Here is a 26984-nt window from a genome sequence, read left to right as displayed (position 1 = left end):
TCCCTTCTCACACGTGAATTTCAATCAACAACGACAGATGTTTATAGAAGTCACTTCTGGTAAGTAGTTTGTTGTGGGGAAGGTCCTAAGACCTTTCCAGGTTTCTCTAATTGTTTTGCACTGTGGCTGTCAGGGGTGCTTTCAGAAGCTGGCTGCTAAACTTCCAAAGAAAAATGTGTCCGTGGAGAAAGATGCCTTTCCAGGTGGAAGAACGGAGTGCTGAGTGCTAGTTTTATTCATTCCTTCCTCTGTTTCCTCCTTTTCTTTTTCGGGTTCTGCAGACCGTTGAAAACTGTGTGTGCATTTTAAGGAACCTCTCGTACCGGCTGGCGGCAGAAACGTCTCAGGGACAGCACATGGGCACGGACGAGCTGGACGGGCTACTCTGTGGCGAGGCCAATGGCAAGGACGCCGAGAGCTCTGGTTGCTGGGGCAAGAAGAAGAAGAAAAAGAAATCCCAAGATCAGGTGATGCGGGCTGCTTGCAGCTGCATGCAATTACCCCCTTCCCTAATTGCAACTTTAATGTTTCCTCTGTATATAAAGAGAGTGAGCCCTGCATTTTCATCAGGAGGTAAAATCACTCATCCATCTGCACAATCTTCCTGTGGAAATTTCACAGCTGAGACAGTGGGACATGAAATGACTTCCCCCACACCTCGCAGTTGAGCCAAGATAGGAAATTTCTTAAAAAAGAAAGAAAAGCCACCTGAGCCCCTAGCAAGCTCTGACATCCCACCTCTGAGTAGGCACTGTGTTAATTCACACATTTACCGAGGGCACTGTTGGAGCCGGGCTTGGCGCCGTCCAGGTGACAGGGGTGGGTGGGATAGGAGATGTGGTGTAAGAAGGGAAACAGAGAGAGGGAGACTCAAGACCCAACATGTATTTAATCGCTGGTTTTGAAGTGTTTGGATTTTCAGTCTCACACTTCCCATTGGAAATGGGGGTAACAGAGAATTCACAGCCCTTCCACAGGATGGCATTAGAAGCTTGGCCATGGGGGACAATTCAGATGAATTCAGAACAGTGTTCAGCTGGAGCCAGAGGCCACTTGAGAACAGAATGGCCCTCACCCGCTGTAGCTGGAAGGGGGTTCCCCTGCAGCTAAACAAAGGCCGCTAGGCAGCACCCCTGAACCTGATGCATGAGAACAGCCTCTGCCCCTGTCCCGGGGAGCTCCTGAGAGACCAAACCCCTCACCACAGGCCCCACCAGGACAGGGAGTGATGGGAGATCAAAGTGTCTCCACCTTTGCTAACACCAGAACAGAGGCTAACTTCAGGGCCTGGAAACTGATTTATCTCATCAAGGAACTTACACAAAGTGCTAGCTTTGCAGATGTAAAGATGGATATCATTTGTCCCTGGAATCTCTACTACATGTTAAGTCAGGTTTTTAAAGAGTAGAGAAAATATACAATACAAGTAAAGTGAAAAAAGCAACGTAAAAACAAGTGTGTACATAAATACAGGTATAGATGATACAGACACAGGCTGGCCAGTTTTGTATTATATGTCATATGCAAATACAAAATGCTATTTGCATGAACAAAATATATATGTTTCTTGAAAAAGCAGAGTAAGATCCCAGAGAAGATAATGATGGATTATTTTTGTACTTCTGTATTTAGAAATTTTCTACAATGGAAATTACATGTATAATCTTTGCAAATGGCATTGAAAAATAGTGTTCAAAAGGCACTAAGTTAATATATGCTTATAAAAATGTATTTTTTTCAAATAGATTTATACCTCACTGAAAGGTTTAAGAGATTATTTAACATGAAAGATTATCTAGTCTACAACACAGATTTCCAGGACAGAGGAGCCAAATGTTATAACAGGAGTAAAATCGATCCAAATAGTAATTGGTTAATGATGGCCTCCAGAGCTTTTTCTATTCCGGAAATTTATGTTGACCTTTACCTTTGGCATTGGTATTCTCAACCTTAAAAACACACTATAATATTCTGCATGTCAAATTTAGCTAGAAGAAAAATCTCAGAAACTTTTTTTAAAATCCCTGTAGGGATAACCCAAGAAAATATATGACACAAAGATATGTTGCATGCATGCTCTTAGTTCAAGAAGTGGTTGCTATTGAACCACACTGGAAGTATCAGATTCCGAGCTCCCATGTGCAGAAGTGTCGGACACTCTATGCATCACTTTCTGGTCTAAGAGGTCCTTGCAAACTGAACCATTTCTGAATCTGCTCTGTGCCTGTTGCTGAATTCTAAGGAATTGCTAGTTTCTCTAGTCCATTTTGGGCAAGCCGCCCATGAAACAGTCTGCATGTCATCTCCCAAGAAGGTGCATCTCCCAAGAAGGCACATCTCCCCCAGCAGGACCCTCCCTTCCCTCAGCAGACCTTGGTGCCAGCAGCCTGTCACTGAAGAGTTGGTGGGGGAAATCCAAAGTTTGGGGTCTGTGGAAATAGGAGGAGACGACATGGGTTCATTTACTTTTTGCACCTTTTGTAGCAATAAGCGTTTTTTGGTTTGTTTTTCAACGTGGGATATGGCCAACGAGCCTGTGATGGTGTCCGGAGGTGGGTGCTGTGTAAATGTAGTTTGGAGGTGATGGGACATTGTCGTCCACCAGCTGCTGGTCAGGTTAGACCTTCTTCAAGACACTCTCAGTGTGAGACTGGCCGTGTGCAAAGGGTCACTGAGAAAAGCAAAAACTAAATAAGCAGGATCTGCTGGAATTCTAAACCTCCCTTTTTGGCTTATAACTCAATTTAAAGTTATTTAATTCAAATGGGTAAAAAATATATATCTATCCACATGGGTGAGGACACAAACCTGTCAGAATTCAAACAGGATTCCAATCCACTATTTTTATCTGGTAGGCCTTCTTTCATGATCATCTTTGTTTCACAGCTGAGTGCACTGTAGTCCATTTAAGAGTAAATATTTTTGCTCTTTTCACCTCTTTCTTAAGTTGTAGATGCCAAATGCATAAATCAGTGGGAAGATTCACCTGTGATATACAGGGTGATATTTTATGCAGAAAGCAATAGGAATGGGCTTCTGTGTAAAACTTTAATACCCCCTTATTTTTTTCCATGATGAAAGGTATGTCTTGGAAGAACTTTGAAGGCTTCTTCCCTGTACACTTTCCAGGCATGTCTGAGGGTCCCGCAGCCCAGCCTCGAGGCTTCTGTTCATGCTGTTCCACCGCCTGGCACTCCCTTTTCCCACTCCACTAGTTGGAGAATAATCTTTCAAGAGGACATAAAACATCCCCTGTTTTTCCAAGACTTCTTTCAAGTAAACAATTGCTCCCTAATCTACTTCTCCATAATTTTATTTAAACTTCTCTGCTACTTGTTATCATATGATGGGTTAAGTATAGCAATTGATCTCCAAAAAGAGCAGATTTTCTGAGGCAAAGGACTGTGTGGGTCTTATATTCAGTCTGTGATTTATAGCCCAATGCCTGGTCCCAATTAGGCTGTGGCCTATGGTGGCCCTTAGCTCTTGCTGTAGTTTTAATTTTGGGTGGATGCTCATAGCCGTGACTTTTCCCAGACTCATCTGGGTCTTTCCTGGTGAGACCTGACCCCAAGGGCCGCTGTGAGCCAAGCATCTTCGGCTGCCACCACCCCCACCCCCCCACCGTGTTTTGAGCTGTTCCTCAGCCTTTCATGACAGTGCTGCCTTTATCTCATTGTTAGTCAGTATTCTCAATCTGCCATCGCCACCAAAATGAATGCACCATCTAAATTGCTATTATCATCTAAGAACTTAAGTTTATATGCAACAAATATAAATATGTGTGTGTTTCAAAGTATCCCTGGAGAAGCAGGACCTTTGATCCTGCCAGACTAAATGAATTCTTTGCACTGAAGGCATTACGAGATAGCATGAAGTCCCATCACCTACAAGGTTTTCCTGGGTTTTCAGGTTATCAGTGTTGGCTACCACTTCTTCAAAAGCTCACACATTGCCTGCTGTGTCATATGGATGCTCTTGACCCCAAAGTGAGACTCTAAGGCTAAATAAACAGCGTGCAATGTCCCAAGGCACAAGCATGAATTTTATTACTAGTTCAAATGACCACAATGGAGATTTGAACTTTAAATAACAGTTTCTTCTCATTTCAGACAAAATAGATACTAATGATAAATATCTAGGTGTACATGTACACACTTAACATGTAAATAATATGTGAGTAAAATAGCACTAAACTCCAGGAAGAAAATAATACCCATACCTTCTGCGTGCCTCCTCCTAGAGAGATTCACAATGACAACTTAACATCTGGGAAATATCCTTTCAGATGTTTTTCTGTTAAGGCCCATATCAGACAGAAATTCATAAGGTCTTATAGTTGATATTTCCACTGATGTAGAACTCTGGTACTTGAGTCTTCAGAGGTCGGGCTCCTTGTATGTTATGGGGATCTCATCTTTAGGGTGCTGCCTTCCTCCTCATGGTCCAGATTCTGGCTCTTCACATCCGTAGCTCAGGAGTGGAAATGGGGGAAAGAAGACAGAAGTACCCTTTCCTCTAGGGCCCCACCCAGAAGTTTCATGCATCAGTGTTACATCCCTGTGGCCGAGACTGGCTCATAGTACCACCAGAGCTGCAAGGGAGGCTGGGAATTGTAGTCTCTTGGGACAACCGTTACCTTAGGTGAACCTGGGGCATTCGGTTAATAAAGAAAGAAGGCACATAGCGGCCTATTCAGAGTGTGCAGTGAGGAGGGGCTCTGTGTCCCTGTGAGGAGGGGTCTCTTATCAGTGAAATCATTTAGCATTATCTGCACATGGTAGTGAACCAAAACCCAACCTGTATTCATTTCACTGCTTGTACATTCCCTGCAAAGAGTTCAGCCTCTTATTACCTGCCCCCAGGTGACAGCCCCCATCCCCCCACCGCCCACCTTGCTGCACCACAGATGGGCAGGACAGGTGTAGCACAAGCCCACTCTGCGTCACTCTGCTGACCGCTTTATGGCAGCTTATCGTTAGACACAGACCGACTTCTTTCCTTGCCGGTAAACAGTTCTTCACAGTGGAATGCGGGAGAGCTACTGTGAATTCCATGGTGGAGGACTACCAATCCCCTATTCTTAGAAAATGAGGTTGCTTCCAAGTTTCTACTAACGTAAACTGTAATCCACATCTGTGTAGTTAAATCTCACCTACCCCCTTAATCACTTCTTAAGAATAAGTTCTTAGACGTGAAATAGCTAGACCAAATGCATGTTTTTAAGACTGAATACACAAACCGGAATTTATCTTAATCACTCTGAATGTCAGTGACACTTTCTGTTCGTGGCCTCGATTTTTTCTTATCACTCCATGGATCTGCTCTTCATGACATTTGGATGCGCCTAGGTTTTCATTTCCTAATATCACAGGTTGTTTTTCTTTTTTCCCAGTTTTCATTTTCTCATTAGTAACATACTTTTTCTTTTGCCGCTTAATATCATTTCCTTTCTAACCATCTGCTTCTTTCAGCTGCCGCCCATTCCTCTTGGCCGGTTCTAGTACGGTCTCCCTCGGCTTTCACCTCGCCATATGCCAGAACTTGTGGACTCAAGACATGATATTTCATGTCCTGGAAGCAGCATATCTCATGAGCCTGCAGAGATCACAGCTGCACATTTTTGTGCAGCAACTCTCCTCTGCCATTATCCATGGATGAACCAGATTCCTCTACTTCTTTCTCACCTCTAGTAGAAAATAGAGCCTGCCACTTAAAAGTGCTGCTTTTTTAGTTTCAGTGAGTTCATAGACTTAAAACTCTGTCTCAGGTGTCTCGTTTAGTTTTCTTGATTGCATTTTGTCTCTCAGTCTTCCACACCATCAACACTGTCTTTTACAACTTGACCAGGGCTTCTGGACTTCAGCACCAGTCACAACTGGGACAGCATGCCTCTCTGTTGCAGGGAGCTGGCCTGCACATTGCAGGGTATTTGCCAGCCTCCCTGGACTCTACCCACGGGACGCCAGTAGCACCTTCTGCCACAGCCATGACAACCAAAAATGCCCAGACATTGCTGCTTGTCCCCCTGGGTGTTAAAATTGCTGGTTGAGACCATTGGACTAGATTGTCTTTTGAAGGACCTATCACCAAACACATAGCAAATAACCAAGACCACAGGATTATCCGAAGGAGGTTGGCACATCAGGGACAAAGCCCCTTTAGAAGGCAGTAACAGGGACGGCCGTGGCCCAGGTTTCCCTAGATGTGGGTGGCAAATTATAGCAGAGAGAATTCTAGATGAGCATCAGTGATGCCCCAGTTGGTTCCATCATGGTGACTTCGGGAAGGGACAGGCAGGCCCAGTCACATAAGCAGCCTTGACAGCTGTCCTTTATAGGGCACAGCACAGTGGCTGGTCTTGTAATGACAGTCTGTGGAGTGGGCAGCATCACCAGCCTCACTCCTGAGGGATGTGTGCCCACCTGGCCCCTTGGCCCCCCACAGGAGGAGGTACATCAGCAAGGCTATTCCTGAATCTCTTTTGCCCAAATGCTTTGTTCAGATGACACCTCATCCTGCCTCTTTAATGCGGATTTCTAATCTCTCAAATGTAAAACCCCCTTCTTTCTTTTGCAAGGAGAGCCTAGAGACAATGCAGTGCCACATAAATACAGATAATTAGCCATCAACTCTATTCCCTCTTCACAGCCTCAGCCTCAGCTGCAGCCGAAGTCTTCTGAACAGCTCCTAGGGGGATTCAGACACTCGCATACCCTTTTCTTTGAAATTCTTAAGAATCAACACAAAGAATCATTTCTCTCTGGCTTTTTACAGTTAACTGGAGTTTTAAAATGCCCATCACCTCTATCCTTCCACCTTTAAGCCCCCAAAAGCTGGAAGTGGCCATGAAACACTATAAAGGCAAATTACGTAATAACCCTGCTGTTCAAAGCAGGCCAAGCAAAAGCGGCAGATGGGGGATGGACTTGGGTTTTGATTGTTGCTTTTTAAAGGAGGTAGGGCTGGCTGCAGCTTCATTAAACCAGACCTTGCTTGAGAGAAAATTCTCTGACAGTTTACCTACTTAGAGCCATCTTTTCTTCCTACATTTTGCAATGTGTGACTCCCCCTGAGAGGAAAGAGTGGGATCTTAAAATCAGAACGTTTCCCTGATGCTACACATCCACTCCCTTTATCTTGCAGTATCTCTGGTCTGTTGTTGATTTCACTGAAAGATCTTTAAAAATGAAAGTGAGCCTGCACATATGTGATGACTGTGATGCTCCCTAATTGGTAGAGAAATCTAGGTAATAGAGATGCATTCCGCTGGTGAAACCAGCCTTTTCTGTTGATGTTCTGAAGATAGAACTCAGCAGTAAAAGGCCTTTTCTGCACACAAACTTGATTGGCTGAGACCGTATGAAGCCGATGACATGTGCGAAGAGGACCTGTGTATTTTAGCACTTTTTCTCCTGAAATGGAAATCCTTCTCCACACTCACTCACTGCTCCTTGTCGGTGTCTCCTCGGTACTCAGCCCAGTGCATTGGAGATCAAAGACTAGAGCAGTGGTAGGACGGCTGAGAGGGAAGAGAAGAAATTGTCTTGTAATTCTTCTCATTCATTAGGGGCTTTATGAATGTAATCGTTAGAGGAGTCCTGTGAGTCCCCATAACTTAAAAAACCCCATGTTTACATCTCTTTTTTTTAATATAAAGTATATTGACATCTTTAATTTCAGGGTTTTTTTGTTTTTTTGCTTTTGAGACAGAGTCTCGCTCTGTTGTCCAGGCTGGAGTGCAGTGGTGTGATCTCGGCTCACTGCAACCTCTGCCTCCCGGGTTCAAGTGATTCTCCTGCCTCAGCCTCCTAAGTAGCTGGAATTGCAGGTGTGCACCACCATACCCGAATAATTTTTGTATTTTTGTAGCGACGGCATTTCACCGTGTTGGCCAGGCTGATCTCAAACTCCTGACCTCGCCTAGCCAATTTTTCTATTTTTGTAGAGATGAGGTTTCACCATGTTGACCAGGCTGGTCTCAAATTCCTGACCTCAAGTGATCCACCTGCCTCAGCCTCCCAAAGTGCTGGGATTATGAGCATGAACAACCATGCCCAGCCTATTTTCAGGTTTTTGTCCCTAACTTATGTCTTTCTCTTCATATAAGGAGTAACTGGCTTCCACTCTTTCATTCTCAAACCCAACTGAGATAGAAATCTTCTAAATAGAATGTAAGCCCTGCGTAGAAGCCAAAGTATTTAAAGCAAATCCAAAGAAAGGTTTCTTTCTCTTTAACATTCACATTGAGCAGATCCCCACACATATGTTATTTTCTTCCTAAGCAGACCTTTTTTACAGTGGCTACTGTGTATCCTCTGTGCTTATGGTGATCATATCAAAAAGCATCGTGTCTAAATGTTAGCAGTCCCTTACCTCCCATCTTGGGAAGCTTGATATTCTCTTTTTTTCTGAAAAGATTTTTGAGCATTACCTTCTTAATGAGAGAATACATATTTTCAATTCTATACAATTTTAGAAATTGAGTGACAGAAACTGTTAGACAAATTTTTATGGATATTAGTCATGCGGTCATATATTTGAAGCCAGAAAAAAAAAGTGCTGATACATTATCGAGTTAGGCACTATTTGGGTGGCAAAAAATCAATCTATTGGTTTGTTCTATGATCTATATACACTCACTGCTTTGCTGCCAGTCTGTCACCAACAGAGCTTTAATTCTCAATTACTCAGTTTTTAAATACTCTGGTTATAACCACCTTAATCCTTAGATTTATGAACTCTAAGTATGTGTGTAAAATTATAAATTTCCCTAAACAAGACAATTCATAAGCGGAGGCTTATTATTATGCCAGCAATATATTCTTTGGTGTATTTTCCTGTTCAACAACATGTGAATGACTTGTACAAAGTGTAATTTGAACATTTAAGTAGTATCTATAAGACTTTAGGACTGTTACAACTTTTGTAAATTTTATTTGCTAAAATATAACAGATGAAAATTAGCATGTTGTGCAGAATTGTGGAACATTTATGTAACTCTCAAACATAAGGAGTAAAATTCTGAGGAGGAAGGGATATTTTCATTGAAAATTTCCCCCAAGCTGGAACAAGATGAAACCCAGCAAAACCTTTTTTTTTTTCTTTTGAGATGGAGTCTCACTCTGTCACCAGGCTGGAGTACAGTGGTGCAATCTTGGCTCACTGCAACCTCTGTCTCCCCAGTTCAAGCGATTCTGCTGCCTCAGCCTCCTGAGTAGCTGGGGCTACAGGTGTGCACCATTTGTATTTTTAGTAGAGGAAGGGTTTCACCATGTTGGCCAGGATGGTCTCCATCTCCTGACATCATGATCCGCCCACCTCAGCCTCCCAAAGTGCTGAGATTGCAGGCGTGAGCCACCACCCCAGCCAAAAAAACTTTTTTAAAAACCACAAATGCCATTCTCCTCATGCTATTTCTTTTTCTTTCTCTATTCTGCTTTACTTTTAAACTGCAACCTGAAGAATGAAGATACATAAACATACACACACATTCTCTCTCTCTCTTTCTCTCTCTCTCTCTCTCTCTCATGTGTAGTCCTCACGCAGATAACATAATCAAAAATCCTCTCCTGGCATTGCCACCACTGCTGTTGTGGAAATACTTTGTCTTCATGTGTTCTTTCCTTATTATATAGAAAGTTCTCTCTCCCAACTTGATGACATTTTACTTCTTTATGTTTTCTTTGCATATTTCAAGCTCTTAAAGGGTTTTCAGTAGCAGGTCCTCGAGATATAGTCCTCCAAAATGAACACAGTTTGCATAGATTTCTAAGTTTCGTCTTGTGTTCTTCAGGACTAAGTAACTGCGGTAACTGCTTCAGTTATGTTAAAGATCAAGCCACTGCTTGCCTGCAGATAACGTCACATTTTTGTAGATATTTTAGGAATGAAACACCTTATATTTAAATTTATAAATAAAGTATTTCTACTTAGGTAAAAGAACTGTATATCCCATGATTTTTCATGAATCCTCACCTTCGAGCATCAAAAGTTTTCATGTGCAGAATTGTCTCACCTACATCAGTCTGATCCTAACCTCACCATTGCCCTACTGCCTTGTTGATGTTGATGAGCTAGACAAAATAATTTCAAGTATGTTAACCCAAGTCTTAAAGAATACTTCCAGTCATTTTACAGCTGATGGAAATCTGTTCTTAATAGGCTTTTTCCCCTATTAACTTATCATACTTTTCCCCTATTAACTTAATAAAAGTTTGAAGAAAGTACCCAGATAAAGGTCTGGCAGATACATTGGCTTTGAAATAGTCCTTTTTTTTCAATATTAACATACCAGGGCACCATCAACGTGCTAAAATAGCCAAGAATCCCCTTTGAACTCCATCTCCAGTTGCCATCAAAGATTATCTGTGTTCACATCAGTTGTCCTTTTATTTCCTTCAGATTCTCTCTGTAGCCATTAAGAAAGGATTGTAATAAAAGGTATTTAAGAGCTACATAGATGACATGTCAGAGCCTGAAGAAAGTTGTCTACTGACTTACCCATTCATCCTGCTTGATTGCACAGAAACTAGAAAAGGAGAGCAAGATGAAACCCAGCAAAAGATAACACGGCTACTTTTCCTCTTCTTGTAATGAGCATGCAAATAATACTTCTCCATACCTCTTGCTGTTAGGTTAGCTCTTACATCAGAGGAAAATCTCATCCATGTTGAGTTGGAAGTTTCACACTTTGATTTTTCTGAATTTTATCCAATTCTTATATAAAAATAATTGCTTTAAATATTTAAGACAATAACAAGATATAAAATGAAATAAAAGAAATAATTTGCCATTTTTTGTTACTCTAGTAGATAGATTCACTACCCCAAGCTGGTCTCCTTTGAGAGGCCAGTATTGCTCCTGCTTTGTCATTGAAATTGACAAACCTACAGAATGACTACTGTCTTCTTCCAGTCCACTTTCTATTCAGTGCAGCAAGCCAGGCTCAAATAATGAACTAGGAGCAATGTGACAGGGCTAGTTCACTTCCTTCTTTTTTTAATTTAAAGGAGATGTATTGGGTTTATTGATAGGCTGTTCACAGGTGCAAAGTCATCTTTGAATAGTTAAGAAGTGGCTTTGGTTAAAAGGACAGGAAGCGTTCCACACTGAGTGTCCTTGTTATAAAGTTAAAATTGAGTGACGTGTTCATTGAAAATGACCTTTAATAGGATGTCATTTGTCTCTGAGCTTTAGCCTTGACTTAAACTAAGCTGTATCACCATTGAGGAAAAGAAGACAGGCATTTTAGCTTCTTTTAGGAAATAAATAATGAAATTTTTGAAATTATTTGTGACAACAGTATCTCTACTCACTTTTCTATTTTTATGTCACAAGGATACAAAGTAAGCATGTATTTTCTTGGAGTGAAATATTCAGAACTAAGGACTTACATTCAGAAATATGGTTTTATTTTTTATATTTATACACACATATATCTATACATGCACATATATGTATATACATAAAATATCTGCAAGTGTTTAGTGTGTGTCATTTATACTGTATTTTAAGTAATCATTAATAAATACACTAATAAGCTAAACGCCTTCATGTTCTCACACTAAAATTATAAAGAAATTGTTTTATTTTACAGTGATTTTCCCCAGAACTGAATATGTGTATAGTTTTTCTAAAAGCATAGCATCTTTCATTTCTATCTTTATTATACTCATTTTTTTCACAAAAGACAAAGCTTTTGTGTAATCAAAGATCAGAATCATTTTAATTTTTAATAGTTTTAACATGGTAAGAGTAATAGAACAGGAAATTTGACATGTAGAAAAAAAGACATTTTATTAATAAATTTTTATAATAATTACAGGTGTTTTACGGTGCATTTTACTTGGAATAAAGTGCAAATCCCATACTACTTTGCATCCTGCTTTGATCATTTAACTTTCATTGTTGTAATTTGTCCAAGTTGCTACATAGTCTTCATAAGGATCATTCTTAATGGTTGACTGGTATTCCTTTGAGTATGCAAGCCATAATTTCTAAATTATGTATAATTAATTTTGAATTACACATTATCCTGTTATTCATTAGATTCAATTCAAAGCAAATTTAACTATCATGATTGCTCTAAGATCTAGATTTGCCTATAGCTCATGTTAATGTGTCTAATAAACCATAGCAGTTTCTCTCTTTTATCGATTCTCTCATTTGTTAAATGCAACAATAGTACCCAATTTGTATGTATGTAGCAAATTATATAGGCATTTATCACATTAATAATTATGCATAAAAAATGAGGGCATTTGATTGTTGATAATTATTAAGCAGCACCTGTAGTATGCTAACTATAAAATATGCTACCTTGATCTTTATCCTTCTTCCAACCTGCTCAATCAAAATTAATTCATATCTTCCCCTTCCTTCCTACAGCAACATGTTAGAATCATTCTTGGAGAGCTTATCCACTTCTTCTGCAGTTGCATTCTCTTGTATGCATCCTCCAACCCACCCTCCACCCTCGATCCCAAGCTCTCGGTGAGCAGGAATGGCTGCTTACTTTTAGTGATCCCTGGACTGCTGATGCAATAGCCTCCGTGCAGTCTGTGTTCACCAACTGTGATAACGCTCTGCTTTTGTTTTTGCCTGTAATGTCTGAGGAAGGCAATGTTGGGAAGCATAAAGTTGTTAAAGATGTTTGCTCTCTTGTTTTTCTTCCACCAGTGGGATGGAGTAGGACCTCTTCCAGACTGTGCCGAACCACCAAAAGGGATCCAGATGCTGTGGCACCCATCAATAGTCAAACCCTACCTCACACTGCTCTCTGAGTGCTCAAATCCAGACACGCTGGAAGGGGCGGCAGGCGCCCTGCAGAACTTGGCTGCAGGGAGCTGGAAGGTATGGCCAGTTCATTACAATAAAAAGAAATCTGGAATTACGAGCAACTCCTCAGAAAACAATACAAGTCCAGTTTTGAGAAATGCAATTCTAATAAAGATTTTTAGGACATTAGAGGAAAACCATTTATATTGAACTGTTTTACTTGGAAATGTGTTCCTTTTAAAAATTTGTCTTAAAGGCTCAGGGGTCCTTGAAGATCACTACAAACAGAGAGGAATAGATTTGATTATAGTCACTGAAAATGCTGTGAAATGTTTTTCATTCTGTTCGTGTAGCTGAGCTACTTTGTTTTCAGTGGAGATGGTGACAGGTTGACATTTTTTCAAAGCACTATCATTAACTGGTAAGAGTTAATGCCCAAACACCTGTGTAAAACCCCACGTGAACACTTAAATGTGCTGGGTCCCAGTCCTAAAAGGAAAGAAAAGAACCCCTTGTGTTTTTAAAGCCTGGGCTTAAGAGAAGAATAGTATTGTTAGTTGACTTTGGCAAAAGTGTTAAAGCAAATGTATGATTGGAGAGGAGATTAGAACGGCATTTTTCTGAGTCCTTATCAACTGACACTGTTCCTGATTGATTTTCATGACACTCATTTTGGGCAGAAAGAGACTCACCCTAGGAAGCAATTCCTGAGTCTAGTTACCAGTGTGCTAACTTACTTTGTCGCTAAAACAGTGTGACCTCTTAGAAGAATGAAGGCGGGTGGGGAGAATACCGAGAGAGAAAGTTTACACTTCTGCCATCCATGTTCCATTCATTTCACATCAAATCCTGGGATGTGGGATAATCATCAATCACTCCTTTCCTTGACATTTATTTTCTTCTAAACCATGTTAGCATATACACGTAACTACAGATAATGTTCAGAAGCTCAAGGCCGTAGGTGTCACACACACCACACACCCTAGCCTCGACATTATGTAACTACACCCTCCCCTTTGCTTATTCCTTTGGATGTCTGCCTTCTTGTCATTCTCTCTGTGTCATCCTTTGTTTCCATTGCTATGGTCCAAGCTACAGAACTTCCTTCTTTCTTGGGTGTGCCATCCCAGCTCATGGGCCCCAGCCCCTGACAATTCCTCCCACAGAGCTGGCCACTGCCTCATGGCCGGACTCACTTCTTCTCCTAAGAGTCTTAGGGATGGACATAATTAGCCCTTTTCTATACCTTGCCCATAGACAGCCCTAAAGCTGTACCCATCTCTTGCTTGCAACCAGAGATTGGTGAAGAAAAGCTTCAAAAGCAGAGTTGCACCAGGTAGACATCCAGAGCACAGTCTTACAGGAGCAGGAAAGAGATACGGATGGAAATCACTTCCTGGAACGAGGCCTTAGGTCTTATGTCTCTCTAAGTTTAGCGTGATCCAGGAAGCTTTGACTCAAATCACAGTTCAAACTAAGGCTCTACCTTTTCTGAGCACGGTGAGCCTGGGCAAATTACAGCACATCACTGTGTCTCAGATGTGTCATCTGCAAACAGAGAAAATCAGGGCTGCTTCACTCTATATGATGCATGTCAATCACAACACTGGATGCAAGGATGAGAGCAAGATGTCATAGGCCAAGACACTGTATGTGCCCATGAGCACTCACGTGCTCAAGAGCTACACTATCCTACCCAGCTCCCCTGCCCTGCATCATTAACTAGACAGGTACACGGAAATAGGCTCTGGGCTTCAGGCATCAGCCTGACTAAGACACAAACAGCTAGATGGTGGCAAATCAGGTGTGCCATCTTAAGATGTGGTTTATCTCTGTCTCTCTCTCTTCTTTCTCTCTTTCTTCCTTTATTTATTTATTTTTAATTTATTATCAATTATCATTTTCCTTGAGAAGTACTTATGTCATTATCATGTAATCATAACAACTTAAAAGTGGAGAAATGTCTCTGGGCTCCAGATGATTTTGAATGTTAGACTTCAGTCTTTAAACTCTATGTTCTATATGTTCACAAAGTAGAAATAGGAAAAATATATAAAAGAACAAACTCAAGCTTCTAGAATTAAAATATAATGCCTAAACAAAAACTATGTGGAATTGAGTTATCAGCAGATTAAAGATTACGGAATGAAAGATTCGTGAACTTCAAGACAGCGATAGGAATGATCCAAAATGAAACACAAAGAAAAAATGTGCAGTGCATCAGTGAGCTTCAAGTAGCCTCATATATGTGTAAATGGAGTCCACAGATGAGAGGAGAAAGGACAGAAAAAAATTTAAAGAAATAATGGTTGAAAATTTTCTAAATTTAATGAAAACCATAAACTCACAGATCTAAGCAGCTCAAGGAACCCCAAGCACAGAAATCATGAAGAAACGATACCAAGGTATATTTTCATCAAATTGATCAAAATTAGTAACGAAGAAAAAAATCCTAAAAGCAGACAGATAAAAAAGACATGTTAAAGTACAAAGAACTGCACCACATCTAAACATCAAATTTAAGAATCAGTGACACTAGTTATTCATTCATACAACGAGTCCTTCTGAGCTGCTAAGACTGTCCTCTGGGAGAGAATTCGGTCTGTGCGCCCCTATGGGCAGAAGCCAAGCCCCGTTTATCTTCTTGTACCTCACTGCCCACCCCTGTGCTTGGCTGAGTGAAAAAAATCAAACGTGAGCATTTATCTCAACTACTATCTATGTCCACATGTCTTCCTTGAGCAGCGCAGTGTTTTCTATTTATTAATGTCTACTGGTCACTAAGAATTTAGTAGCACATATTAGTTACCAGGCCATCCTCAGATGGTCACATTTTATGATTTTTTATTTGGTTCTTTTGTTCAGATGGCGATATACTGTCAATACAATGTAAAATTGATCGAAAGAAGTTATGAGAGAATGATTTTCTTTTCGGTGTCCTGAACAATGTATTGCAGGCTGCAGAGTTCAGCAGCAAGGGCCCAGTTCTGCAGTTTCTACCGTGCTGAGTTTTCTGTGTAAGTTTCCAGATCTTACACAGATCAGTTGCAAGAACTGCTTAGATATGTGTAGGTCGTTAGGTGTGTAGAGTAAGGAAATTATAAGTTTAAAAAGGGTTTACTATCTTTATATTTTAAGGTCTCATCTACTTTACATAATGGGAATTATGGAAGAAGTATGATCATCGCTTTTAATATTTTCTGGCGATAGCATGTTACTGACTGTTTCTACCACAATAAATCTGTGTATTAGTTCAGCACAATTATCCCACATATCCAGAAGGCATTTCTTTGGTAAATGTCTCTACTGTTAACAGAGTAGAGACTACTAAGAGAAAAACAGAAGGGTCTAGAATAGCCAAAGTCAGCATCACAAAAGCTGTTTTATTTTAGACAAAGCTTAACAACAACCTTCAATTTCCCAGTCCATATTGGACTTCAATCAACAAGTTAAAAAATGCAAGAACTCTTGTAAGCAGACACATAGACCATCTTAAGAAGGGAGAGTAGATACTGTGCTGGCAAACAGAAAAGACAGAAGAGTTAGGAAAATGGAATATAAAAATGCAAGAAAGGGCCAGGCACAGTGGCACATACCTGTAATCCCAGCACTTTGGGAGGCTGAGACAGGCGAATCATTTGAGGTCTAGGGTTCGAAGACTAGCCTAGCCAACATGGTGAAACCCTGTCTCTACTAAAAATTCAAAAAAACTAGCCAGATGTGGTGGTGTGCACCTGTAATCCCAGCTACTGGGAGGCTGAGGCAGGAGAATCGCTTGAACCCAGGAGGCGGAGGTTGCATGGAGCTGAGATCATGCCACTGCACTCCAGCCTGGGTGACTGAGCAAGACTCCATCTCAAAAAAAAAAAAATGCAAGAAAGAAAAACTGTCAGAGATCATTCAATGTCATGGCTGTTCCATCTATTCTGAGAGTCATAAGATTGGCCTTCTGTCATCAAGAAAATGTTATTACTAGTAATTTTAGAAGACAGAAAGCATTTGAGAAAGATTTCCATCCCAATGGTTAAAGTAGAATTTTGACTCTTAGGATGTCACTCTTGATCATGAGAAGCACTACTTCCCTAATAATTCTGGATAATGGGATAGTTCTCAGGTGTGACAACGGGCTGCTAAGGAATATTTGGGAGTAGTTATAAATGTATTCATACATACATAAGAAATTCCTTATCAAAATACAAGTACACGTATAGGGATCAGTGACATTATCATCATCTACTGTGTAATTTACTGATTTGCCATATTTCATGGGAAGAGTGAGTAGACAGTTCTTAGGAAAGATTTGAAAAGATTATCATTAAGTCAAGCAAAGATAAATTATTATAATTTAAAGAAGACAAAGGACAATTTGTCCAGAAACCAAACAGATAAATCCTTACTTTAAAAAAGTTGATTTCAGAAAAAAATCTTGAATTACTAAAAGATTGAATTAGGATACACAACAGCATACAGTGTTACCATCTGAAATCTAGAATTTTAAAAATGTATTTTTATAGCACCTGTTAAAATTTAGTGGTAGTTCTTTCATGTTCTTAACTTTTTATGACCCAAGAAAAACAGAAATGTAGAGGTAAAATACTAAAATTTTGCATGGAGACAGCTTTTTATAGACCTCATTATCTACAACAATAATTTCTCTTTATAGGAAGATCATGCACACTCTTTTTCTGTGACAAATTGACTAGCAAACTAGATCTTCATAATGGCCCTAAACACTTTTTAAACTTTAAAACACTCATTACTTGGTTTATGAGCATCAGAAAAACATAATGTTTTTATGGCAGAGCAAAGTGATAAATGTTTTTCTTTGGCAACATGGACTTCAGTTACCTTTTTCTCATTTATGGTACAATGATTTTGTTGTTGCAGAATATTAAAACAATTGGGTGTAGTGCTTTCAAGATTTCCAAAATGAGAACAAATGTTCTTTTAACTCCCATTTATGGATTATTTCTGTTGTACTTGAGCTTTATGAAAACCCAGGATTTGAACTGTAGAAATATATCTGTACTTGCTATGAAGTCAAACATTTAAAATTCTTTGTACAGTCAGTTTTCCTCCTAAAATATGACTTTTTTCAAAGCATCTGTTAGTTGCCATTTATTTTTAAAATAAGACAGAACAAAGAGATACTTGGATGTTAGCCATTAATATTTAATGAGCTAACATAATAGCAACATGGACTTTGTAAAGAAGGAAACAGAATCTCTGGCCATGTGGCCCAAATGAATAAAAAATGTAACGGAACTGGGAAATCTGAGACTTGTCCTTAGAGAGAGGGATGACAGTCTTGAGAAAGACTCTGAATTTAGCTTATCTTAGTAGGTAGTGTATCTTGTAAAAATGAACCAGGGCAGATCAGTGGAGTCCATCAAATGCAAGTAAGAATCATGGCTTATCATTTAAGACAAAGTGATTTGTCTTTGCTCTAGTTAATCGTGTGATACCAAGCGTTAGACTCACATGTAAAGAAACAGAGTTCTGAAAGACTATGATGACAATGGAACACAAAGCATCGTGCCTAATCAATTAGAAACTGGGCCGGTATAAACATAGAAGTGATCAGAGCACCCTGTCCAATCAGCAGTCTCCTGGAGATGGAACACTCAGACACAGGCAATGGCCAGTCTGTTGCAGGACAAGGACGGACCCACTCTGTGGAGCAGGAGATGGGAAGAGCACGGCCACAACCAAGTCATGGGCCCTAATCACAGGACTCAGTGACCTTCCCTACAAGACCGGGAAGTAGTACTGATAGCAAAGATCACATCTGTGTTGCAAATGCCATATGCATCCAAATCGATAAATGAAGAAAACTCATTTTTGGATAGTTTTGCATTAATGTTACTACTGTCATTGGATGATCTGATTTCAAAAGTTCTAAATTACAGAACTTTAAAGTTGTAGAAACAGCTGAACCACAGGGACTTCCACTTCCAGCCAAGATGCCAAGATGGAATGAAGAGATTCAAATTTACCTTTCTTCAAGGAAAAACAACGATGACAAAGAAAAGACATATGTGAAACATTAGGGTCTTTTAGTAAGACACTAGACGTTAATCAACCAAGGACAGTGATCTCTGAAAGACTGGAAACAAAAGAAGGTGAGCCCTCTGGTTGTCTCAGCTCACTGCCTTGAGAGAGTTTCCAAGCCATGGCACGAAGATTGAGGGACCAGGGGAACCTCGGTAGACTCACTGTATTGAGGAGATGGAGCTGGGAATCTAGAGATATCAAAGTGATGGGAGTTCATAGGATGAAGTACAAAAGAGGAGACAGCCACACATAGAACCCTAGAGATGTGCAGAGGAGACCTCTCAGCACATGTGTCTGAGGCAAATACCCATGGCTGGGAAAGAAACACCTAAAATTATTAGAATGAAATCGGGCACTCACATGGGGTGCATATAGTGCATATTCCCAAGAGCCAGATGGGAAAATCTCATCATCCATGAGCCACTGGGGAGAATACTCAGTAGGGTCCTGCCTCAGTACTGAGGAATAATTAGCCCTGGACTGACCATGCTCTGGTCTTTCCTATCAAATCTTAAGTTAGACCCAAAAGGATCAACAGTTTCCAAGTGAATTAACTGCATCCCAGAACAAAGCTTTCAGATATCCTTAGGAATACAAAAATATTCAGCACTCAACAAATTAAAATTGAGAATGTCTGGCGTACAACTGAAAACTATCCTGAAAGTAAATAGAAAACACAATCCAAAATAAGGAGAAAAATCAATCAATCAAAACTAACTCAGAACTGGCACAGATTGTTAAAATTATCAAATAAGCAATTATTGTAACTGTATTCCATGTGTTCAAAACATTTTAAAAGTTCCACATGGAAAATGTATAGAAGACTCAAATAAAACCTCTAGAGTCTGAAATGCAGTGTCTGAAATGAAAAATACATGGGATGTGATTAACAGCAGATTAGACATTGCAGAAGGAAAGATCAGTGAACTTGAAGACAACAGAAGCTATCCAGAATGAAACACAGAAAGAAAAATGAAAGTTACAGATCATCAGTGGGTGTCAAGTGGCCTGATATATATGTAGCTGGAGTATTCTAATGAGAGGACAGAGAAAAGAAGAGAACAGAAAAAGGAATTTTGAAAAAATAACTATTGAAAATTTCCCAAATTTAATGAAACTCTTAAACTCACAGATCAAAGCTTAAACAACCTCAAGCACCAGGAACCTGAAGAAATGAAACCAAGGTGCATGAAAATCAAACTGCTCAAAGTCAACAATAAAAAGAAAATCTTCAAAGCATCCAGAGGAAGAAAACACATGTTCCGTACAAGAGAAGGAAGACGGCAGATTTCTCATCAGCAACAATGCCAGTGAGAAGGCAGGGAGGCAGCATCTCTAAAGCACTAAAAACAAACAAACAAAAAACAGCTGAACCGATTGGGCTCAATTATGTTTTAAATTGATTTTCAGTTTGGTGTCCAGCAGACAAAACCTATTGCTAAAGCAGTGCCAACATTTTTGGCACCGGGAACCAGTTTTGTGGGAGGCAATTTTTCCATGTATCCAATGGAGCGGAGAATAGTTTGGGAATGAAACTGTTACACCTCAGATCATCAGGCATTAGAGTCTCATCAGGAGCCTGCCCCCTAGATCCCTCACATGCACAGTTCACTGTAGGGTTTGTGCTCCTATGAGAATCTAATGCTGCTGCTGCTCTGACAGGAGGTGAGGCTCAGGCAGTAATGCTCTCTTTTTTGTTTGTTTGTTTTTTGTTTGTTTGTTTGTTTTGAGACGGAGTTTCGCTCATGTTACCCAGGCTGGAGTGCAATGGCGCGATCTCGGCTCACCGCAACCTCTGCCTCCTGGGTTCAGGCAATTCTTCTGCCTCAGCCTCCTGAGTAGCTAGGATTACAGGCACACGCCACCATGCCCAGCTAATTTTTTGTATTTTTAGTAGAGACGGGGTTTCACCATGTTGACCAGGATGGTCTCGATCTCTTGACCTCGTGATCCACCCGTATCGGCCTCCCAAAGTGCTGGGATTACAGGTGTGAGCCACCACGCCCGGCCCGGTAATGCTCTCTCACCCACCACTCACCTCCTGCTCTGCAGCCCAGTTCCTAACTGGTCTGTGGCCCAGGGGCTGGGGACTCCTGCTCTAAAGGGAAGTCCTAGTCCACCAGTTGTACTTAAAGCACTTGAAAAACTCCCTGTACATGAAACCCTTTTTCAGTCCAGTTTAAGACATGGCTAACCTGGGAACTAACATACTTAGTCGCCTAAGCAGTCACTTTGCAGAGGAATTCTAACATAAAAACGTAGATGAATCAACGCAGCCTGATCAGAGCTATGGTGGCTCAGGATATGCCACCTCGATATTCTGTTCTTCAGTTCTGGAGAGAAACAACTATTCATAAACCCTGAATCAAAGGTTCTGGCACCACACCAGGGCCTCCAGAATGAATGGATTTGTTTGTCTTTAGAACAGACTCCCAAAGGGGCATGTAACTATTTATTTATTTATTATTTTATTTTATTTTATTTTTTGAGACCTAGTTTCATTCTGTCACCCAGGCTGGTGTGCAGTGGCGGGATCTTGGTTCACTGCAACCTCCACCTCGTAGGTTCAAATCATTCTTCTGCGTCAGCCTCCTGAGTAGCTGTGATTATAAGCATGCACCACCACACTTGGGTAATTTTTGTATTTTTAGTAGAGATGGGGTTTTACCAAGTTGGTCAAGCTAGTCTCAAACTTCTGGCCTCAAGTGATCTGCCCACCTTGATCTCCCAAAGTGCTAGAATTACAGGCATGAGCCACTGCACCTGGCCTGTATAACCATTTTAAACCCTAGCAGTACTTTTGTGGAAGTGGTTAGAATTTGCTGGCCCTGTTAGTAATTGCACTGGCTCTCATCCTTTTTGCATAGTCTCCTTCAGAGCAGAATGCTCTTGTTAAATCATCAGACTTGATACTGTCATTCAACCTGACATCTTTTTTCATCAACTAAACATTTTAAAATCTCCAACTATGGGCCAAAAACTAGAAGACAGTTGAGATAAATAGTTGAATATGACTTAGTCTCTTCCCTTACAATATGATCAGCATGTAAACAAAGCATCTACAAAATCCGTCACAGATGCAGCTATAGGAATGTGTGCCGGCACCGGGCCGGCCATCAGGTTATTTTTACAACAAAGTGGCGGAGGTGAGGAAGCACACTTCCAGAATTGTTTGTTAAGACCTTAGGGCTGGTATTCCATGATTCTAGAGAGTTCATTTTAGTATACTAGCATAGCATTATTTAGGCGAGTGCTAGCTGCTTTAACAAAGAGACCCTCAAATATGCAAATACCCAAGCAAGATAGAAGTGATTTTCTCCTGGTGTCACAGTTAAGCCCAGGTTAAGGCAGAAGTTCTTCTCCACGAATTAATTCACCCAGGCTGATAGCTGTTCTGCCATCTTCAATGTGTGACTTAGAAGACTGCTGTTGTCATCACTGTCCACCAGCAGGAAGCAAAAACAGCAGCAAAAACACAGGTTCATAACAACACATGTTCTGTTATGAAAGTCAAGATCACAGCTCTATGTCCCTTCTCATAGGCTGGGCTGAACTCCTGGCCTCTAGTACACAAATGTCTTCATAAACTCATTCCCTACGAACAGTGAATAATAATTTGCAGTAAGGTCATCTAAATCCAGATCCAAGAAAAATAAAATTATGTAATATCTTCTAAAGAATTTGCTAATATATTTGATTTATATTAGATTATTAGAAAGTAAAACACACGATCTTAGTAAAACAATAATTTCACTGGAATTAAATTACTACTTAACACTTCAGCAAAAACTTTGCCTTATAATGGCAAGACTGAAAGGGCTCATTAACAGGGCCCTCCAGACTGTGCCCCAAAGATAAATTTCAGATTTCTCTCTCCCCATAACCAGAAGAATTAAATGGCTTAATATTCCAAAAATGATATTTTCTGGTTCCAAAAGAAAAATATGAAGTCCAGAACACTTCCACCCAGGAGGTACTACATTTAAAGAGAAAAAAAAGATGTATTAGAGGAAATATTTTCTGACTTAGTGCCTGTTAACTTAGAACAAGGAACAACTGAGTTAATTTTATTTTCCTAAATTGGATAAAAATATCTCTAAATCTTTCATGTCTGTGAATGCAGTGGCTCAGAGCCTGCACCTCTCAACCACCACTCTTGTTTAGAGGGTAACAGTGGGAGCAGTTTCATTTTGGACCTCCACTGTGGTCAGTTCCCTCTTCTCATCGGTGGATTCATGCATCACTGTTACTTAGGAACACACAGGGGCCTCAGAATAAGATCTGAGGCAGCCTGAGTCTCATACCCTGGACTATCATCTAACAGGGTTGTATTTAGTTCCCCAGAAGGCATTTCAAGGTGCCAGTTGCACACAAGGATCACATCTCTAATATTTAATTACATTCACAGTAAAAACAAACAAAAAAACCTTTTCATGTTCAGAAAGTTTCCTTTTTAAAGAAATTTTTTAACTGAAAATTACTGATGCCTGAGATAGCTTGAGAGTTGGGGGATGAGTGTGCTTCTTCCAGTCTCGTCAGTGAATGCTTCCTCTGGGTCACTTTTACTTGAGCTTGACCTTGTTTGTTTGTTCTTACCGCAAAAGCACGTCTAAATGTTTTCCCCCAGGAAATTATCTTGCCTGTAAATTAATATTTCCAGGATGGCATAAACACACGTGCTAAAATTCAGTCTTTGCTGTAACTTGACTTACATTTTAAAAATAGACAAAGAAACAAATTTAAAAAAAAATGCAATAGTTGCCATTGCTTTAACCAAAATTTGTATTTATTAAATGAATTTATTTCTTTACTGACAGAAGGGAATTCTTCACTATTCATTTGATTAGATATATGAATTTTCAAAATAGATTTTGAAAATTTGGAAACAAAGATATATAAATCTGTAATGTAACTCTGGATGTGAAGAGCCGACACCTGACTTCTGCGTCCATTGCAGAGTAACCCCATCATTTGAAGGACCTTGTGCTAACACCGCCCCATTGTTTCATAAATTCTAGAGCAGGCACCAAGCACAGTTCTCTTCCTGCTAGGAGAATTTGGTACTTCAAATAATAATCTATTCTAGAGAGAATAATCTGAGGCATACAGCAATAGCCATTTGGTTCCTTAATACTTTGTGCATTCTTTTTATAGTAAACTACTGGTAAAAAGAATACTAATTAAGCTTTTCTATACAGGAGGTATTTCCTACCTTCTTGTCATGGGGATGAGACAGCATGGTGTTGTAAATGAATTCAGAAACAAATTTAAGAATCTCATGCCATTGGTACCAAATTCTTTGTATGTGTTTTTCACTGGAAGAGTTTGTTTTTAAAATCTGACTTTATCATGTTAAAAGAAAAAGTGAGGAAATGACTAATTTGATAATGGGGAAATGATCATTTAACTGAAAATCATTTAATTACAGACTATACTTCTAACGCAAGAGTACTTTTAAGAGTATAGAGAATTAACAGATTCAGAATTTTAGCACTATAATGGGTTCAGCCTCAGAAGAGAATATTTAGCACTAAAAGGAAACCACTGCCTTTGTAATTTAGCAAATTATGAGGATTTCAACAAGGAAAAGCTAGTTAAATTATAGTATTAATCTCCTTTCAGGAACAAATCAGCCTTCACAGGATCACCTCGGTTTCAGCAAGGGGGAAAATTTTAGAAAAATTATGATCATCAATTGTGTTTATAGCTGGGCTGGGATTTGTAAAAGTCAAGTCCCTGGAAATCCGCATTAGAATGAGGCAGCCTGAGCTTAAAGGGTTAAAAGTTTTTGACTTGTTACCAGATTCTCAATATATACAACCAAGAATTCCATGAGACACAAACTTGTGTGCAAGCATCTTTGTTAATTCATTTCATGTTCATCTCTGAGCCCTCATTTGCCTGATGCCAAAAAATAGAAAGGAATGAAATGTGAATCTGAACATTTCTAGGCAAACCCAATCACATTTAGCTTCTTCCCAGTCCCATCAGGCTTCAAGCATGGCCACATTTATGTTCCTCACCTTCATCCTCTCCTGCCTCTGCAGTTGATTAAACTTGGGAGTCTTACAGGTACATTCTTGCACAGAGGATGGAGGTGTGGGGTCCATTTCTCAGTGTGGAATCAGCTCTGTTCTATGCTGCCTCTTCTCCAGGACACACTTGGGTGTGGTGATTGATGATTGGACCATCTCCAGTCCAGGGTCCTCTCGTGGCCCACACCTGCCCTCCATCCCTTTTGAGCTCCCCTGAGATGCAACAACCACCTCCTCTCCTTAATCCAGAGAGGGACCGTCTGCTCCCATCACGTGCTCCACAGATGTGTCTCCTCCCTCCTGGCCAAGTAACCCCTCTGCAGCCCTGGGTCCTTCGCTCCTCCTGCTCAGCTAACCTACACACCCCACCCATTCAAGACCACCCCCAGCAGTTTACCTGTGCCACACTGGGGCTACAGGAGTCCTCCCAACCCTCTCCAGCCCAGCAAACCTTGTCACTGTTCTCTGTGGCCCCCCAATCTGGGATGGTACAGGAGACTTCGCTGAGTCTTGCTCGGCCACTGCTGTCATCCAAGAAGGGCAGCTAAGCTTCTGTCAACTTCTGTTCTCCCATCTCCAAGGGGGATTTCATCCTCAGCGCCCCTTATCAATAGAGGGGTGCTTGTCCAGGAGGACTCCAGGGATCAGGTGGCAGCCCCCACAGTGCTGCTGCTGCATCTATTGCTTCCTCTCCAAACTGCATCCTTTCTTTCCCCAGCATGGAGGCTCTGTAATGACTGTGGAGAAGGTAAATTGTATTCTCCCTAATTCTCTTCCAAATATATTCCATCTTTTACCTGGATCTGTGCCCTCTAGCCTTAGACAGTACCTGTTTGCTGCTGCTTCTCTGTCCTGTGCTGACAACACTTGTTTGGGTCAAATAATGGCCTGAGCCTCTCCCCAGGGGGAGGAGTGCAAAAGCTTTATCCCATCACCTGTCAGAAGAAGGGATCCTTTCCTGGCACAAGTGAGAAATTCTAATTAGACATGACTTCTTGTATTGGACCTACTCAATCTAGGCAAATTGGTCTCATTTACTGTGATAATATTGGAAATCTTCTGTACACACACAAACATACACATAACCAACCTTTCAAAATAAAAGCTATTTTCTGTGCCTCAATAATAAAAATATAAAATCTGTTGTCTGGTTATCCTTTCTCTCTTAGGGAGAACACATTACTGCTCACCAGTTTCTTGTACCAAAAACATGTTTCTATATCTCATACACATTTTTGGTCCTAAGTAGCCATTTTTTGTTCTGTTGCTCTCAAATCAGTTCCCAGCAAAGCTGAAGGAGTCCCATTGTTTTCCAAAAACCAAATCATCTTTTCATCCAACATTGGGTGTGTGGCTAGTAGCTGGACTTCTAAGAAGGACAAAGTTATGTCCATTTATTCTTGGCTCATTTCAGATATGGCCAGGTTCTCCTCTGCCTCTCTGGAAGGATGGAGAGAAAGGTTGGCCATGCCTGGGAGACTGAGTGTGGAGGATTACAGGAGGTGGGATGGGATGATGGTGGAGGGAGTATAATGTCAGAAGCGCATAAAAAAGACAGATATGGAGTAATAGGCTCTGGAGTCAGAGGGGCAGGTGACTCCTGTAGGCAGGTTATTGAATATCTTTGTGCCTAAATTTCCCTGGCTATAAAATAAAAATGCTGACCTCCCTGGAGTTTCATGAATTAGAAGAGATCTCAAATATATAAACCAGTTGCATGGGCCTGCAAAGAAATGGTGCTGGGGAAGAGATAAACTCATTTTCCCCAGTTCATTTCTTCCCCATCAGGCTGAGGGCACATGCTTCGGCCTGCCTAAGTTGCCAGGAATACCCCTGCCATCTTCCAGAAGGTCAAGAGTATCTCCCCAATGTGGCAAGCTATTATTGATGTTCCTCTTGCAATATGTCAGTGTTGACCCCCACACCGTGATTTGCATTCTCTTCCTTTTTCTAGCTTCTCTCCCTAGTTTTAGAGAAGATCCCAGGAGTACGTGGGCTGCAAAAGCTCAGATTCCCAGGCTTTTCCAAGCCGGGGACTAGAGACCCAGCAGAGCACAAGGAGTAGGGGAGGCAGTTATGTCCAGAGGAAGCATGTCCGTCGAATGCATCGATGGA

General features: G+C 40.6%; 1 protein-coding gene across 9 annotated transcripts in view; it reads left to right on the top strand.

Moving 5' to 3' along the window:
* The window catches only part of CTNND2 (catenin delta 2), a 935473-nt gene that overhangs the window by 794242 nt on the left and 114247 nt on the right, over positions 1–26984 (top strand). For all 9 annotated transcript variants that reach the window (XM_021675376.2, XM_064375868.1, XM_064375870.1 and 6 more), the window contains 2 exons: positions 282–467; positions 12682–12855. In XM_021675376.2, the coding sequence (XP_021531051.2) occupies positions 282–467; positions 12682–12855 (360 nt within the window). The remainder of the gene's footprint in view (positions 1–281; positions 468–12681; positions 12856–26984) is intronic.

Source organism: Aotus nancymaae, unplaced genomic scaffold (genome assembly GCF_030222135.1).
Source record: "Aotus nancymaae isolate 86718 unplaced genomic scaffold, 86718_ANA_hifiasm-v0.15.2.pri h1tg000014l, whole genome shotgun sequence".
In the NCBI taxonomy this organism is placed as follows: domain Eukaryota; kingdom Metazoa; phylum Chordata; class Mammalia; order Primates; family Aotidae; genus Aotus; species Aotus nancymaae.
This window is presented reverse-complemented; position numbering and strand designations above follow the sequence as displayed.